The 17,813-nt window shown below is 42.7% G+C and overlaps 2 protein-coding genes across 3 annotated transcripts in view; both read right to left on the bottom strand.

Annotated features, from left to right (window-relative positions):
- Nucleotides 1-17,813, bottom strand: part of LOC136853961 (titin-like) — a 243,065-nt gene that overhangs the window by 90,238 nt on the left and 135,014 nt on the right. The window contains exons 20-27 of the mRNA XM_067129858.1: nt 15,606-17,774; nt 12,818-13,011; nt 12,197-12,509; nt 11,444-12,028; nt 10,896-11,354; nt 10,090-10,682; nt 9,632-9,892; nt 3,873-9,464 (exon numbers count right to left, since the gene is read on the bottom strand). Of these exons, the coding sequence (XP_066985959.1) occupies nt 3,873-9,464; nt 9,632-9,892; nt 10,090-10,682; nt 10,896-11,354; nt 11,444-12,028; nt 12,197-12,509; nt 12,818-13,011; nt 15,606-17,774 (10,166 nt within the window). The remainder of the gene's footprint in view (nt 1-3,872; nt 9,465-9,631; nt 9,893-10,089; nt 10,683-10,895; nt 11,355-11,443; nt 12,029-12,196; nt 12,510-12,817; nt 13,012-15,605; nt 17,775-17,813) is intronic.
- Nucleotides 7,585-15,613, bottom strand: LOC136853852 (ABC transporter F family member 4-like). 2 transcript variants are annotated; one of them, XM_067129761.1, is made up of 3 exons: nt 12,902-15,613; nt 10,648-12,374; nt 9,909-10,563 (listed from the first exon to the last, which is right to left on the bottom strand). In XM_067129761.1, exon 1 carries the CDS (start codon nt 15,429-15,431, stop codon nt 13,026-13,028), a length of 2,406 nt encoding a protein of 801 aa, XP_066985862.1. In that variant the 5' UTR covers nt 15,432-15,613; the 3' UTR covers nt 9,909-10,563; nt 10,648-12,374; nt 12,902-13,025. The 2 variants fall into 2 exon arrangements, with proteins under 2 accessions (XP_066985861.1, XP_066985862.1); XM_067129760.1 differs by adding an exon at nt 7,585-9,865 and having other exon boundaries at nt 9,909-15,613.

Raw genomic sequence — 17,813 nt, 5'->3', positions numbered from 1 at the left:
GTGCACAAAAAAGTATTCAGCGTTACTTTTGTAAGTTCAAACTGGTTGACTCAAGTTTCGGTGACGGTAACATGAGACTAAGAAACAGCGTCCATTTGAAATTTTATATTTCCCGCAAGGTGTCTTACTTTTTTTTAATGACACTTGAATCTTAGTCAAGTTTTCTACTTTATGAACATATATTATATATATATATATATATATATATATATATATATATATATATATGTTCATAAAGTAGATAGATAGACTAAATTCCTAAGTGCCGTTGAAAAAAGGAAGACACACCTTTAGGGAAATATGAAATTTCAAATGGACATTGTTTCTTAGTCTCACATTCCATTCATATATATATATATATATATATATATATATATATATATATATATATATATATATATATATATGAACATAATATTATCTAACTCAGAGAGCGCTAAGAAAACACGAGTAATTAAAATCTTAGCGCTCAAACTATAAGTCCACAGGTACAAGCTTAATGAGGTTGCAGTGACACTAACCTAAAACGATGACTTTCCGAGTCTCTTCTCTCTCCTTCCTCTTAATGTACACTCCACGGTTCCTGAAGAACTAGTGCGGTTCGAATGAAGGAATATGAGAGTTGAACGAATGCGTTTGTGTGTGTGTGTGTGTGTGTGTGTGTGTGTGAGTACGTGAGTGCAGACCAACGGCCCGTCAACCAGCTGATCAGCGGCGGTGGTCGCCGCCACCTTGACCGCAGATTTATGTGTTTTTTTTTCTTTCCATTTGAATGTTTATCAAAAGCTTACACAAACAAAATTTCGGAACAAGCTCAAAAATAGTTTTGGTGTGTTTTATATCTGCCAGAAAAACTGTAATGTATCTGCGAAGATTCATGGTACATTTTTCTAAGACTCCCGGCAGATGAAAGACTACGATAACAGACGAAAGTTCCTGGAATGAGCGAAAGCCAAGGCGAAGGGGTGTAACCGCGAACGAACGACGTCGTCTCCTAGACGATGACACCGGACCCACGATGGGATGGCTACCGAGGAAAAATAATCTCATACGAATAAAGCAGACCCGTCCCCGCTATTATTCTACCTCTTTGTTCTATAAAAAAAATAAAAAATCGTCATAATGCTCGCTATTGACTCATCGGTGCGTTGAGTCTTTCTGGGCGACGTCAAAACGATCTCAGCGTGGGGGAGAAGGGAGGCTCACATTAAGAGTTCTTGGAACAAAATGGAATCTTTTGTGAGACCACCAAGCAAATTTCTTTTCAACTTCTGAATACCCGACAGAAGATAATGGCGGGAATGCTTTCGTTTTCAACGCACGGGAATAAAAAATTGCCTTAACTACATATGCGTCAGACCGTAAATACGGACAATGATGTTATTTAGTTAGACAAATAAGTATTTGATTGATTTTTTCCTTGTTGATACGTTATGTGTCGGTGGGTGGCGGGAATGCGACGGTTAGTGTAGGCGACCTTGCTCCTCCCACCTCCCCATTCCGAACCTACCTATCCTATAATAACCTTCCCCCCTTCTATACCACACCATCCCAATAACCAGACGTACCCATCCATCCATATCCACCTCAATTCCGTCTACCCACATCCTGTGGTACGCCCCTTTACACAGACATTCGTGTCGTACAACATTTTGAAAAAATTGCCGGTGCAAGAGGCCACCTCGTTGTAAATTGGAAAAATTTATTTTTCTTTTAGTTTTCATAACTTTAAATATAATAAGAAATAAAAATACTTTAAACATAATAAATAAAAATACATCACAACACCGCCTAAAACTGACTTTCAAAACTTTCTGCTAATAAACCATGTCTGTGGGTGTAGTTTTATAGGGGGCTATAGGTCTATACTGAGCCAATCAGTTTCTGATTGAAGCTCTAAAACTTAAGCAAATTGGCGCAATAAACGACTGGTTTACCATGTTTGGAATGACCTGCCATTGAGGGTTTTAAAATCGTGAGATAACTCTTCTCATATTTTCTTTTCGAATGAATACTAATACTCAGTAGCGGAAGTTGTTTAGCAAGTTACTGGTCCTTTGTGACTAAGTATGCACCTCACCCAGGAGAACTGGGTGGATGTAATGCTGGCCTAATATCTCCTTGTGCAAAGGTTCAGATCACAAGGAGGAGATTTGTCTTATCATCTATTTCCGAGGAGACTAGTCTTATCATGTACCTCCTGGCGAGACTGCCTGTGATAACAATAATAAGACGTACGGTAAGTGAACTACGTAAACAATTTAAAATAAAAATCCCCAAATCAATATAAAGAGTCAATAATGAAAATGCCACGAAGAATGATGTCAATTTAGGCTTCCTGATTAAGGAAACTTTTTACCGCTCACAAAAGCCCCAATGAAGGTTGTGTAATCATTTCAAACAAGTTCCCATTATATACACAGAGCATGAGACAGCAATTCTTGTGTTTATGTACAAATTTCGACAAATATATATATATATATATATATATATATATATATATATATATATATATATATATATATATAGTACGTGTGTATGTTAGATAGGTAGATAATATACGTAGTGAACTGTTAAAAATGTGCAATGTTAGAACATACGTATAACAATAAAAAAGGACCAAGCATTAAGGATTTCTCGCAAACCAGTGTAAAGTACACATAATTATCAACTGTACAAAATGTGTGCTATGTAACAACCGATACCGTCAGTGTGAACCGATACATTTAACGTTTTAGAATCAAGGTGTGAAATCACCCGTCAGCATTTGATTACAGCAAATGTGGAAAGGAATAAAGCTACAAAAAGATACAAGAAGAAGACAGGTAGGCAAGGACCCCACACGAAAATGAAAACTGAAATAAAAGTAGCATTAAGTGGCAGAATGATAAATGTTGGTAAAAAGTAGGTCTAGGTGAAGAGTGTGACTTGGGAGGAGTGTGTACATGTGTGTCTGGGTGTCCAGGGGTGGGAAGGGGATACCCATTTAAACCGACAATGAACTAAATCTGCTAACAATGAACGCAGGAAAGTGATAGGGGCAAATGTGGGCCGTTCATGAGCAGTACAAGTGTCATCTTAAGGCAATGACGAGTGGAACTTGAAAGCCCGACACTCGAAGCAAAATTACGTGGTGAAGAGTTATGGCTCCCTGCCGATGAGCAAGCATCCTCAAAGTGTGACTGGCCAGTTGTAAGGGACCCTGGGAGCGTCAGACTGTTGTTCGGCTTATACACTGTCCCTCAAACGCAGAATGTCGATACCACGATAACAAATACCAAATTATCTGAGAGAGGTTTGCTACAGCGGTAAAAGCCTTGTGTTGAACATGCCTGCTGGCTGTTTGAGAGCAATACCCACAATATATATATGGCTTGTCACCACATGTGAAAAACAGCAATTAAGGCAATGTAAGCAAAATTGGTTGTCTTAAAATTAAGAGTACATACTATGTAGTCCTAGAGTTAAAAAAAAAAACAGTCAAAGTTTAAGTCTTAAGGTACTTATGGTACTATGTTGACCTACCTTCCATTAGTATTTTACATGCCTCAGGTGTAGTAAGTACTGTCCACTGTTTGACTCCAAGTAAATTTTATCTGAAAGTTAATGATTTAATAACAGAAATGTCTGTTGATGAGATATTTGGTAATCATTTCCAGTGTTGGTCGCTCCTTCGTTTACAATTTTCTTTCTTTCTTTCTCTCTCTCTCTTTCTCTCTCTCTCTCTCTCTCTCAAGAAAGACAGACTCTGAAGACAGTGTTAGAGAAGAGATTAATAAATGCGCAAAAAAGCAGTTGGTTTTGAAGAGCATTTCAGCAAGGGCTTATATCAGCAGTGTCATCTCCAGCTGCACCAAGTGCATCCCACTTACGGTGCTTACTTTCAGTCTGCTGCTGCTGATGCTCCGCCTTCTCCCAGCTGCTAGACGTCTGATGGCTTTCGCGATCACCTAGCACACGCCATGACCCATCTCCATCCTGTTCGTGTCTGACGTAACCGGCGGGAGGGTCACCCATACAGCGTCCGTCCAGGGAAGTATTTGTCCGGTCAGTAACTAGACGCCCACTGCCTACCTCTATGTTACCAGTACCGTCTCGTTTGTGTACCATATAATCCCCCCTTGTGATGCTGGTGGCTGGCTGCTTCTCAGATACAACCCTCCAGCGTGTACCGTCATCACTCACATATTGCCCAGTCTTCATCAGTCCGTCGTAATCTACTCTCAAGTCACGCCCTTGTGTGTCAGATGTTAGTCTGGTAGTGACAGAACCGTACTGTGTTCCATCACGACTGAGTGTCTCATCTGTCCGATATGTGGAAAATTCTGTCGTTCTTTCTCTGTCATCTCTGAGTGTTTCTGTATTCAATCTGTGTTCAGTGTGTTGAGAATAATCCTTGCGGCTCTCACCAGCCTCTAGATCTTGTCTCTGAAACCTTTCACTCTGATAGCTAACATCTGTTGTATCTAAACTACTAGTTGTATCAACATAATGAATTCGGGATTCATCTTCACGTCTATCACTGCCCCTTGAAATTGAGGAAATAACCATCTTTTTATCAACAATGTCTTTTTCATAAAGGTGCTGATCACCATGCGTGTGCTCTTTAACAACATAACCTATGTCACTTCTTCCTGGCTCCTCAGATGTATGCCTAGGATAGTAACCAGGAGCAGCTTCATGTTCAGGAGACCTTCTATCTATGTCACGTCTTCCTGGCTCCTCAGATGTATGCCTTGGATAATAGCCAGGAACAGCTTCATGTTCAGGAGACCTCCTATTTGTGTCACTTCTTCCTGGCTCCTCAGATGTATGCCTTGGATACTGACCAGGAACAGTTTCATGTTCAGGAGACCTTCTATCGGTATAAATTCTTCCTGGCTCCTCAGATGTATGCCTTGGATAATGACCAGGAACAGTTTCATGTTCAGGAGACCTTCTATCAGTATAAATTCTGCCTGGTTCCTCAGATGTATGCCTAGGATAATAACCAGGAACAGCTTCATGTTCAGGAGACCTTCTATCAATGTCACTTCTTCCTGGCTCCTCAGATGTATGCCTAGGATAATAACCAGGAACAGCTTCATGTTCAGGAGACCTTCTATCAGTGTAAATTCTTCCTGGCTCCTCAGATGTATGCCTAGGATAATAACCAGGAACAGCTTCATGTTCAGGAGACCTTCTATCAGTGTAACTTCTTCCTGGCTCCTCAGATGTATGCCTTGGATAATAACCAGGAACAGTTTCATGTTCAGGAGACCTTCTATCAGTGTAACTTCTTCCTGGCTCCTCAGATGTATGCCTAGGATAATAACCAGGAACAGCTTCATGTTCAGGAGACCTTCTCTCAATGTCATTTCTTCCTGGCTCCTCAGATGTATGCCTAGGATAATAACCAGGAACAGCTTCATGTTCAGGAGATCTTCTATCAATGCCTCTTCTTGGCTCCTCAGATGTATGCCTAGGATAATAACCAGGAGCAGCTTGATGTTCAGGAGACCCATCATACTGCAAATCTGGATGTGTAACCCTCTCATCTGTAGATACAAGCAGGTCACTTGACTGTCTTCTTTTTTCACTTGATATATCATGAGTATATTCTGACTGGCTTATTTTGCTATATTCATGTTCTCTTTTTTCATCAGTTTTACTATAGTAACCATGTTGGTCCCTTGTATGGATTATTTCTCTGGGATAGAATGATCTAGGTTCATCATCTGGATGCCTCTTGCTAGCTTCAAAGTCTGGAGAGTACTTTCCAACTCTGTCATCATTTTCATAATGAGCTTCAGGTTCTGGAGATCTCCTAGTAATTTCTCTAGTATCAACTTCCAGAGGTTCCCTTCCTTCCTTAGTTGCAAGAGAGGGCTTCATTTCATTTGCACCTCTTCCATAGTAGACATCAGATTCTGGAGAGTATCCAGTATAATGACCAGTATGGTCACTGGGCCCCTCTGTTTCAGGATGGTATCTTTCAGTTCCTGTGAACTGAGGAACATGATCAGTGGGGGTGGCTCTTCCAGGTTTATCCTTAGGATCAGGACTAGTGCTAATGTAATCTGCAGGATGCAATGATGAGGAATCAGGTGAATGCAATCTTCTGGTTAGATTATCTAAAGGATATGAGTCCTCAGCCAAAGGTAATCTACTGGGCCTATCACTGTAGCCAGAAGGATCATGCAAGCCAGGACTATCAGTTCCTCTGGGGCCTTCTTCAGGTACTGACCACGTACCCGTCACATCAACAGAATGTGGACGGTCTCGATCTTTTGGCAGTAACTTATCTTTTGGTCCAAAGTATATGGAATAAGATCCCCCACCACCACCACCACCACCACCATCAGGAGATATAGTATAGGAATAATCATAGGATACAGGTCGTTTAGTAACCTTTTTCGTGCACCTAGTATATTTGTAAGCATTCCGTAGTGATTCTTCTACTTCATGAATATCCCTCTCTGGGGTATGGCGGCGACAACTGCAGGACTCTCCTCGTGGTCGCATGTAACTAGGTACAGAGCTGGTTGTTGATACTCCTGACAGGGACTGCATACTATGGGTCCTTGTTCCAGCGTTATCATCTGAGTCTCGTTGGTTGTGATAGTTGTGATCCAAAGATGACTTTCTTGGTTTAGAAACCTTCCTTGTATGGGCTCTCGTGTCTTCAGGTTCAGGAGTATTACTTTTCACAGAAAATGGGGATCTCCTACTATACTCTCTTCTTTGAGGCATACCAACATTTCTTTGACTGATTCTCTTTGGTTCTATATCTTTTCTATGAACAGTTTCTTCAACTTCCGTTTCCTTTTCCTTTGGCTTAATAAGTTTTCTCGTGGATTTAAGTTCTTTACTATCGTACTTAGGTTGGTCTTGCTTAACAGTCCTGCTAGGTCTAGAGGAAGGTTCTTTCTTACCAGAGACTGAAGGTGAACCAGTTACTGGCTTCCTCTGCTTATTTATAGGTTCAACACCTCTCTCTTTTGGAACAATTGTCTTTTTTGTCACAGAAGGTTTATTTGAATCTGGTTTAATTTCTTTTCTCACTGGCTTCTTGTCATCTCTAACAGTTTGGGGTTTCCTTATTGTTGATGGTTCACTTCTTTTCTCAGTCTTGACAGTTCTCCTGTCTTTTCTCTCGGGCTCATCTGCCTTGTCTATTTTTCTCCCTTTTCTACCTGGCGGTTCTTCCCCTTGATCATCTTCCTTTGGATCAGGGATTCTTTCTTCACCTTTATGAGGTAAAAGCTTGTTCTCATCCTCTTCATCTGGTCTCATTATTCTTTCACTATGCAACAGTTCTGTTTCTTCAGCATGAGGTAATTTCTGAAGAGGTTGTGCAAGGTCTTTATCTTCAGGTTTTAAATTTTCAAGATCTTGCTGTAATTCAGTTGCGTCTGTGACAACTGGTTCTCTTTCAGTATCACGCACTTCATCATCTTTTTCTGGTTTACTCTCACTGTCACCTGGTGTTGCCTTCTCTTCGTCAGGAATGCTATGCCTCATGGTAGGCAGAACTACTGCTTCTCTGGATTCACTTGGTTTCCTTGGCAGCAGTTCTTCAACTCTTTCTTCTGGTTTTTCTCCTTTGAATGCTGGTTCTCTCTGGCTACTAACAGGCTCGCGTACTCTGGAAGCAGGCAGTGAGTCTTTCTCTCTTTCAGGCTTGCTAGTTCTTGTAACTACTGGTTTACCCTTTCCTTGGTCTCTTTTACCAAACTCTTTAGGAACTTCAACTTTGCTGGGTTTGCTTACTTTTGCAGTGGGCTGTACTTCCTTCCTTGTATGCACTTTAGGCTCTTCTATTGGCTTGGTATGCACATCCCTCTCACCGTCAGGCTTACCAGTTTTCTTGACAAAAGGTTCTTTCTTTGTTCTGATTGTTTTTCCAGGAGGAACTGGCTTTTTGGTAATGGGAGATCTGTGATCATCTTTCACTGGTTTTTTTCTTTCTTTGTCCAGTGGTTCATCATCCTTGTTACGTGTTTTAATTTTTGGTTCAACTTCTCTACCAGTCTTAATTGGCTCTTTCTCAGGTTTCCTTATTTTCCTAGCATGTGGGTCATCCTTCTTATTTGGTTTACTTGGTTTACCAACAAAACCTTCCTCTTTCTCTGGTTTGGTTGGTTTACTCGCTTTCCTATCCGGCTCAAATCTTTTTAACACAGGCGACTCAAGGTCTACCACTCTCTCAGGTTTATCTGGTTTGCTTACCTTCCTAGCTGGATCTACCCGTGTGTCAGCAGGGGACTCAAAATCTTCCCCTGTATCTGGCTTGCCTGGTTTGCTTAGTTTCCTAATTGGCTCTATTCCTTTGTCAACTGGGGATTCAAAACCTTCCTCGGTATATAGTTTGCCTGGTTTGCTTAGTTTCCTAATGGGTTCTACTCCTTTGTCAACAGGGGACTCATAATCTTCCCCTGTACCTGGTTTGCTTAGTTTTCTAACTGGCTCTACACCTTTGTTAATTGGGGAATCAAAATCTTCTTCTGTATCTGGTTCCCCTGGTTTCCTTACTTTCTTAACTGGTTCTACTCCTCTGGATGTAGGGGACTCATAATCTTCATCTGTACCTGGTCTGCCTGGTTTGCTTAGTCTCCTAGTTGGCTCTGATCCTCTGGTAGAAGGGGACTCATTATCATCGTCTGTATCTGGTTTGCCTGGTTTGCTCACTTTCCTAATTGGCTCAAATCCTCTGGGTGTAGGGGATTCATAATCTTTCTCTGTATCTGGTTTGCCTGGTTTGCTCACTTTCCTAACTGGCTCAAATCCTCTGGTATCAGGGGACTCATAATCTTCCTCTGTACCTGGTTTCCCTGGTTTGCTTACTTTCCTAGCTGGCTCTACCACTCTGGATGTAGGAGACTCATAATCTTTCTCTGTATCTGGTTTGCCTGGTTTGCTTACTTTCCTAACTGGCTCTACTCCTCTGGTAGTGGGGGTCTCAAAATCTTCTGTGTCTGGTTGGCCTGGTTTGCTTACTTTCCTAACTGGCTCTACTCTTCCGGTAGTAGGGGACTCATAATCTTCAGTATCTGGTCTGCCTGGTTTGCTTACTTTCCTAACTGGCTCTACTCCTCTGGTGGTAGGGGACTCATAATCTTCAGTATCTGGTCTGCCTGGTTTGCTTACTTTCCTAACTGGCTCTACTCCTCTGGTGGTAGGGGACTCATAATCTTCAGTATCTGGTCGGCCTGGTTTGCTTTCTTTCCTAACTGGTTCTAATCCTCTGGTGGTAGGGGACTCAAAATCTTCTGTATCAGGTCGGCCTGGTTTGCTTACTTTCCTAACTGGTTCTATTCCTCTGGTGGTAGGGGACTCAAAATCTTCTGTATCTGGTCGGCCTGGTTTGCTTACTTTCCTAACTGGCTCTACTCCTCTGGTAGTAGGGGACTCATAATCTTCAGTACCTGGTTTGCCTGGTTTGCTTACTTTCTTAACAGGCTCTGCCCTCTGGTAGTGGGGGTCTCAAAATCTTCTGTATCTGGTTGGCCTGGTTTGCTTACTTTCCTAATTGGCTCTACTCTTCTGGTAGTAGGGGATTCAAAATCTCCTGTGTCTGGTCTGCCTGGTTTGCTTACTTTCCTAACTGGCTCTACTCCTCTGGTAGTAGGGGACTCATAATCTTCAGTACCTGGTTTGCCTGGTTTGCTTTCTTTCCTAACTGGTTCTATTCCTCTGGTAGTAGGGGACTCATAATCTTCTGTATCTGGTCGGCCTGGTTTGCTTTCTTTCCTAACTGGTTCTATTCCTCTGGTAGTAGGGGACTCATAATCTTCTGTATCTGGTCGGCCTGGTTTGCTTACTTTCCTAACTGGCTCTACTCCTCTGGTAGTAGGGGACTCATAATCTTCTGTATCTGGTCGGCCTGGTTTGCTTACTTTCCTAAACTCCTCTAGGGGCTTCAGTACCTGGTTTGCTTACTTTCCTAACTGGTTCTATTCCTCTGGTAGTAGGGGACTCATAATCTTCTGTATCTGGTCGGCCTGGTTTGCTTACTTTCCTAACTGGCTCTACTCCTCTGGTAGTAGGGGACTCATAATCTTCTGTATCTGGTCGGCCTGGTTTGCTTACTTTCCTAACTGGCTCTACCTCTGGTAGTAGGGGACTCATAATCTTCTGTATCTGGTCGGCCTGGTTTGCTTACTTTCCTAACTGGCTCTACTCCTCTGGTAGTAGGGGACTCATAATCTTCTGTATCTGGTCGGCCTGGTTTGCTTACTTTCCTAACTGGCTCTACTCCTCTGGTAGTAGGGGACTCATAATCTTCAGTACCTGGTTTGCTTACTTTCCTAACTGGTTCTATTCCTCTGGTAGTAGGGGACTCATAATCTTCTGTATCTGGTCGGCCTGGTTTGCTTACTTTCCTAACTGGCTCTATTCCTCTGGTAGTAGGGGACTCATAATCTTCTGTATCTGGTCGGCCTGGTTTGCTTACTTTCCTAACTGGCTCTACTCCTCTGGTAGTAGGGGACTCATAATCTTCTGTATCTGGTCGGCCTGGTTTGCTTACTTTCCTAACTGGCTCTACTCCTCTGGTAGTAGGGGACTCATAATCTTCTGTATCTGGTCGGCCTGGTTTGCTTACTTTCCTAACTGGCTCTACTCCTCTGGTAGTAGGGGACTCATAATCTTCTGTATCTGGTCGGCCTGGTTTGCTTACTTTCCTAACTGGCTCTACTCCTCTGGTAGTAGGGACTCATAATCTTCAGTATCTGGTCGGCCTGGTTTGCTTACTTTCCTAACTGGCTCTACTCCTCTGGTAGTAGGGGACTCATAATCTTCTGTATCTGGTCTGCCTGGTTTGCTTACTTTCCTAACTGGCTCTAGTCCTCTGGTAGTAGGGGACTCATAATCTTCTGTTCAGTCGGCCTGGTTTGCTTACTTTCCTAACTGGCTCTACTCCTCTGGTAGTAGGGGACTCATAATCTTCTGTATTTGGTCTGCCTGGTTTGCTTACTTTCCTAACTGGCTCTATTCCTCTGGTAGTAGGGGACTCATAATCTTCAGTATCTGGTCGGCCTGGTTTGCTTACTTTCCTAACTGGCTCTATTCTTCTTGTAGTAGGGGACTCTAAATCTTCTGTATCTGGTCTGCCTGGTTTGCTTACTTTCCTAACTGGCTCTAGTCCTCTGGTAGTAGGGGACTCTAAATCTTCTGTATCTGGTCTGCCTGGTTTGCTTACTTTCCTAACTGGCTCTAGCCCTCTGGTAGTAGGGGACTCTAAATCTTCTGTATCTGGTCGGCCTGGTTTGCTTACTTTCCTAATTGGCTCTAGTCCTCCGGTAGTAGGGGACTCATAATCTTCAGTATCTGGTCGGCCTGGTTTGCTTACTTTCCTAACTGGCTCTATTCCTCTGTTAGTAGGGGACTCAAATCTTCTGTATCTGGTTGGCCTGGTTTGCTTACTTTCCTAACTGGCTCTATTCCTCTGGTAGTAGGGGACTCTAAATCTTCTGTATCTGGTCGGCCTGGTTTGCTTACTTTCCTAACTGGCTCTAGTCCTCTGGTAGTAGGGGACTCTAAATCTTCTGTATCTGGTCGGCCTGGTTTGCTTACTTTCCTAACTGGCTCTATTCCTCTGGTAGTAGGGGACTCTAAATCTTCTGTATCTGGTCGGCCTGGTTTGCTTACTTTCCTAACTGGCTCTAGCCCTCTGGTAGTAGGGGACTCTAAATCTTCTGTATCTGGTCGGCCTGGTTTACTTACTTTCCTAATTGGCTCTAGTCCTCTGGTAGTAGGGGACTCTAAATCTTCTGTATCTGGTTGGCCTGGTTTGCTTACTTTCCTAACTGGCTCTATTCCTCTGGTAGTAGGGGACTCATAATCTTCTGTATCTGGTCTGCCTGGTTTGCTTACTTTCCTAACTGGCTCTACTCCTCTGGTAGTAGGGGACTCATAATCTTCAGTATCTGGTCTGCCTGGTTTGCTTACTTTCCTAACTGGCTCTATTCCTCTGGTAGTAGGGGACTCATAATCTTTTGTATCTGGTCTGCCTGGTTTGCTTACTTTCCTAACTGGCTCTATTCCTCTGGTAGTAGGGGACTCAAAATATTTCTCTGTATCTGGTTCGGCCTGGTTTTCTTACTTTCCTAATAGGCTCAGCCCTCTTGTCTTTTGGGGACTCTAAATCTTCTGTATCTGGTCGGCCTGGTTTGCTTACTTTCCTAATTGGCTCTAGTCCTCTGGTGTAGGGGACTCTAAATCTTCTGTATCTGGTTTGCCTGGTTTTCTTACTTTCCTAACTGGCTCTATTCCTCTGGTAGTAGGGGACTCATAATCTTCTGTATCTGGTTTGCCTGGTTTGCTTACTTTCCTAACTGGCTCTACTCCTCTGGGTGTAGGGGACTCATAATCCTCTTCTGTATCTGGTTTGCCTGGTTTTCTTACTTTCCTATCAGGCTCTACTCCTCTGGGTGTAGGGGACTCATAATCTTCTGTATCTGGTTGGCCTGGTTTTCTTACTTTCCTAACAGGCTCTACTCCTCTGGGTGTAGGGGACTCATAATCTTCTGTACCTGGTTGCCTGGTTTTCTTACTTTCCTAACTGGCTCTACTCCTCTGGTAGTAGGGGACTCATAATCTTCTGTATCTGGTTTGCCTGGTTTTCTTACTTTCCTATCAGGCTCTACTCCTCTGGGTGTAGGGGACTCATAATCCTTCTGTATCTGGTTGGCCTGGTTTTCTTACTTTCCTAACTGGCTCTACTCCTCTGGGTGTAGGGACTCATAATCTCTTCAGTACCTGGTTTGCCTGGTTTTCTTACTTTCCTAACTGGCTCTACTCCTCTGGGTGTAGGGGACTCATAATCTTTCTGTACCTGGTCTGCCTGGTTTGCTTACTTTCCTATCAGGCTCTATTCCTCTGGGTGTAGGGGACTCATAATCTTCTGTATCTGGTTTGCCTGGTTTTCTTACTTTCCTAACTGGCTCTACTCCTCTGGTAGTAGGGGACTCATAATCTTCTGTACCTGGTCTGCCTGGTTTTCTTACTTTCCTAACAGGCTCTACTCCTCTGGTAGTAGGGACTCATAATCTTTCTGTATCTGGTCTGCCTGGTTTTCTTACTTTCCTATCAGGCTCTATTCCTCTGGTAGTAGGGGACTCAAAATATTTCTCTGTATCTGGTTTGCCTGGTTTTCTTACTTTCCTAATAGGCTCAACTTCTTTGTCTTTTGGTGCCTCATAATCTTTCTCCGTACCTGGTTTTCCTGGTTTGCTTACTTTCCTATCAGGCTCTACTCCTTTGGGTGTAGGGGATTCGTAATCCTCTTCTGTACCTGGTTTGCCTGGTTTTCTTACTTTCCTATCAGGCTCTACTCCTCTGGGTGTAGGGGATTCGTAATCCTCTTCTGTACCTGGTTTGCCTGGTTTTCTTACTTTCCTATCAGGCTCTACTCCTCTGGGTGTAGGGGATTCGTAATCCTCTTCTGTACCTGGTTTTCCTGGTTTTCTTACTTTCCTATCAGGCTCTACTCCTCTGGGTGTAGGGGATTCGTAATCCTCTTCTGTACCTGGTTTTCCTGGTTTTCTTACTTTCCTATCAGGCTCTACTCCTCTGGGTGTAGGGGATTCGTAATCCTCTTCTGTACCTGGTTTGCCTGGTTTTCTTACTTTCCTATCAGGCTCTATTCCTCTGGGTGTAGGGGATTCGTAATCCTCTTTTGTATCTGGTCTGCCTGGTTTGCTTACTTTCCTATCAGGCTCTACTCCTCTGGGTGTAGGGGATTCGTAATCCTCTTTTGTATCTGGTCTGCCTGGTTTGCTTACTTTCCTATCAGGCTCTACTCCTCTGGGTGTAGGGGATTCGTAATCCTCTTCTGTACCTGGTTTGCCTGGTTTTCTTACTTTCCTAATAGGCTCAACTTCTTTGTCTTTTGGTGCCTCGTAATCTTTCTCTGTACCTGGTTTTCCTGGTTTTCTTGCTTTCCTATCAGGGTCTACTCCTCTGGGTGTAGGGGATTCGTAATCCTCTTTTGTATCTGGTCTGCCTGGTTTGCTTACTTTCCTACCTGGTTCTACTCCTCTGGTAGTAGGGGACTCATAATCTTTGTCTGTATCTGGTCTGCCTGGTTTGCTAACTTTCCTAATTGGCTCTCCTCCTCTGGTAGAAGGGGACTCAAAATCTTTCTCAGTACCTGGTTTGCCTGGTTTGCCTACTTTCCTAACTGGCTCTACTCCTCTGGCATCAGGAAACTCATCATCTTCTTCTGTATCTGGTTCACCTGGTTTTCTTACTTTCTTAATGGGCTCAATTCCTCTGCCTATTGGAGACTCGTAATCTTTCTCTGTACCTGGTTTGCCTGGTTTGCTTACTTTCCTATCAGGCTCTATTCCTCTTGTAGTAGGGGATTCATAACCTCCTTCATTATCTGGTTTGCCAGGTTTGCTTACTTTCCTAACTGGCTCTACTCCTCTGGTAGTAGGGGTCTCAAAATCTTCTGTATCAGGTCTGTCTGGTTTGCGCACTTTCCTAACTGGCTCTACTCCTCTGGTAGTAGGAGAATCATAATCTTCTGTATCTGGTCTGCCTGGTTTGCTTACTTTCCTATCTGGCTCTTCTGCTCTGGTAGTAGGGGACTCATAATCTTTGTCTGTATCAGGTCTGCCTGGTTTGTGTACTTTCCCAACTGGCTCTGCTCCTCTGATAATAGGGGATCCATAATCCTCTTCTGTATCTGGCTTGCCTGGTTTGCTTACTTTCCTAACAGGTTCTACTTCTCTTGGAGTTGGTGACTCAAAATCATCTACTCTCTCTGGTCTATCTCTAGGAGATCTCTTTTCCTCAGGCATGAATTCAGGTCCTTCCTCTGCGTCATCAGGTTTATACACTTCAGGGATAAGGCCATTTTTATTTTCTAAAGGTTCAGACAATCCTCTAGGGGAATCTGATTCTTTAACAGGTCTATTTGGTTTTCTTACCGGTGTTTCATTCCTCTTAATTGCTTCTTCAAACTCTCTGACCTTATCACTTACCTTTCTAGTTGAAGGTTCTTTATCATGGGGTTTCTTGGGTCTCACTTCACCTGGAAATTCTGAATCATAAGGAGCTGTTCTCTTGGTGCTGTCATTTTCCAGGTTTTCAACATCAGAGGGCTTTTCTCCCTCAGGTGCAAATTCAGGCTTTCTTTTTAATGGTGCAACATCATGTGGCATGTCTTTTCCAGGCTTCTCACCACCTTCAAGAATTACTGGTTCTTGAATTCCAGCAACAGGCACAGGAATCTGGCTTGGTTTGATGGCTGGTGACCTTTGAATATCCTTCCAGAGAGGCTGAGCAACTGGTTCTGATATCGGTATACCTGATTTCTTCCTGAGAGGCAATTCCTTGTCAGGTTCATGTGAAGGGGCCTTTCTTTCTTTATCAGAATCTTCAGCTACAGATTCTTTTGGCTCAACATCAGAAATTTCATCAGGATGCCAAACCTCTGGCATGTCTTCATCCACAATGCTATCAGGTTTAATACCATCAAGACCTGTATCGTCATCTTTTGGTTCAATTTCTGTTGCTCTGAGAGGTCTTCTTTTGTTAGTAAGAGTATCATCTGGAGACTCTTGGTCTACAGGCAAAACTCTGGTGGCCTTTAAATCATCTACCGGCACCTCTACTTCTGGTTCACTGATCTCACTGGTCTCCGGTTTATCATCTGGTTTCCTTTAACACCCTTCTCTTCAGGCTTTGAACGTTCCTTTGGTTTCCTGGTTGGGCTAGCCTTATCAGCTGGTTTCTCTTTTGTTCTGGACCCATCAATAGGCTTCGCTGGTTTATGCTTTTTAACAAGTAGGTCATCACTTTTCTCTGATGGCTTCTTTGTGTTTGCATCAGACGCTCTACCGGGTCTATCTCTTGGCTTAGTTTCAGGAACAGGAGATATTTCTCCCTTACCAGGCTTACCAGATTTCTCTGGTTTACTTCTTTTAGGTTTTGAATCATCTGTTTTTACGGCAAAGGGTACTGCCTTGGTTGATTCTGTCTCAGGCTGCTTAATAGGCTTTTTTAATGATGGTTCATCTGAAGACTTCTCTGGCTTAGAGTAATTTCTTGTTTTGGGATCAGTGTCCTTTGTTTTTCCAGGTTTTCTGCTCACCTGTGGCTCAAGTGATGATTTTACTGGTTCAGCTTTTTTCTTCACAGGTCTCTCCTTGTCCTTTGTTGGCTCTAGCTTTTCAACTTGCATTTCTGGTCTTCCTTCGCTGGTTAATGTTTGCTCTCTAAATTCTGCCGTTTCCAACACTGTCTTTTCTATCCTTTCTGAGATTACTTCGTGCAATTCGCTAACCTCTTTGTGTGATTTTGTTCTAGTTTCTTCACTAACAACAACTTTACTCTTTCTTTTTCTTGTACCATGTTTTTTGTTTTTCGAATCCTTACTTTCTTTTGTCAGTTGTTTTCTTTTCTTTTTAATGTCACCTTTGTCTTTGTTGCTTTCAGATGATTCTGAATCAGTTGTAGATTCTTCTGAACTTGTGTCACTAGAATAGTCTTCACTTATGTAATAAGTTTCTCCTTCCAAAAACTCTTCCGAGTCAGCATGGATGAACTTTTCACCTGTCTTCTTCAAAACAACTCTTTTTCCTTCTCTAATTGTTGTTTCAGAAGTGACATCACGAATGTGACTGTCTTGTGTAACTGCTTCTGTTACATGTTTTGCCACCAGTGTATCTTCAGATTGTTCAACAGAACTTACATGGGCAATTTGGTGCAAAGTTTTTTGGACTGATGTGCTACTGAAGTATGTTTCCCTTGTGACATCTTTCAGTTCAGTTTCATGTACACTATGGAAATACTTTTTGTCATCTGTCAGTTCTTCAACATCTCTTACAGTCACTACATCTTCCAGTGGTTCATCTTGGAATGGGCTCTTCCCCGTGGGTTTAGGACTTCTCTTTACAAGTTCTGGTTGATCATTCTGCCTAGATGTGACCTTTTCAGTTTCTCTTTCATTATCCTTGGTTAGAACCTTCTTTGGTTCAGTCACTGCTGCAGGTTTTATTGAGCTTTTCTTTGCAGTTTCTGGTTTTTCACTAGATAAGACAGGACTCTTCTTTGTGGGTTCACGTACTTCAGACTTAAGTGGATCCTTCTTTTTTGGTTTTGGTTGTTCAGCCTTGTCAACATCCTTTCGTTTAGGTTTAATGTCTTCATTAGTCCCAGTTGGACTTTTCTTTCTTGGTTCAGAATCGTTAGACTTCAAAGGACTCTTCTTTCTTGCACTTGAATCATCACTAGGATACGCTGGAGTCTTCTTTTTCGGTTCTGGCTTATGATCTTCAAGCCTAGTTGGAGTTTTCTTTCTTGGTTCTGGCTTCTCTTTGGGCCTAACGGTACCCTTTCTTGGTTCTGGTTCTATATTGGTCTTTAAAGGACTATCTTTCTCTGGTTGAGAAACTTCCTTTGATCTGATTAGACTCCTTTTTCTTGGATCTGGCTCTTCAACAGATCTGAATGGACTCTTCTTCCTTGTATCTGGCTCTTTGCCAGACCTAACAGGACTCTTCTTTCTTGGCTCATGCTCTTCATCAGACCTAACAGGACTCTTCCTTCTTGGTTCAAGAGTTTCAGTTGGCCTAATAGGGCTCTTCTTTCTTGGTTCATGCTCTTCATCAGACCTAATAGGACTCTTCCCTCTTGGTTCAAGAGTTTTAGTCGACCTAATGGGACTCTTCTTCCTTGGTTCATGCTCTTCATCAGACCTAATAGGACTTTTCCCTCTTGGCTCAAGAGTTTTAGTCGACCTAATGGGACTCTTCTTCCTTGGTTCATGCTCTTCATCAGACCTAATAGGACTCTTCCTCTTGGTTCAAGAGTTTCAGTCG

Source organism: Macrobrachium rosenbergii, chromosome 28, assembly GCF_040412425.1.
Source record: "Macrobrachium rosenbergii isolate ZJJX-2024 chromosome 28, ASM4041242v1, whole genome shotgun sequence".
In the NCBI taxonomy this organism is placed as follows: Eukaryota; Metazoa; Arthropoda; class Malacostraca; order Decapoda; family Palaemonidae; genus Macrobrachium; species Macrobrachium rosenbergii.
This window is presented reverse-complemented; position numbering and strand designations above follow the sequence as displayed.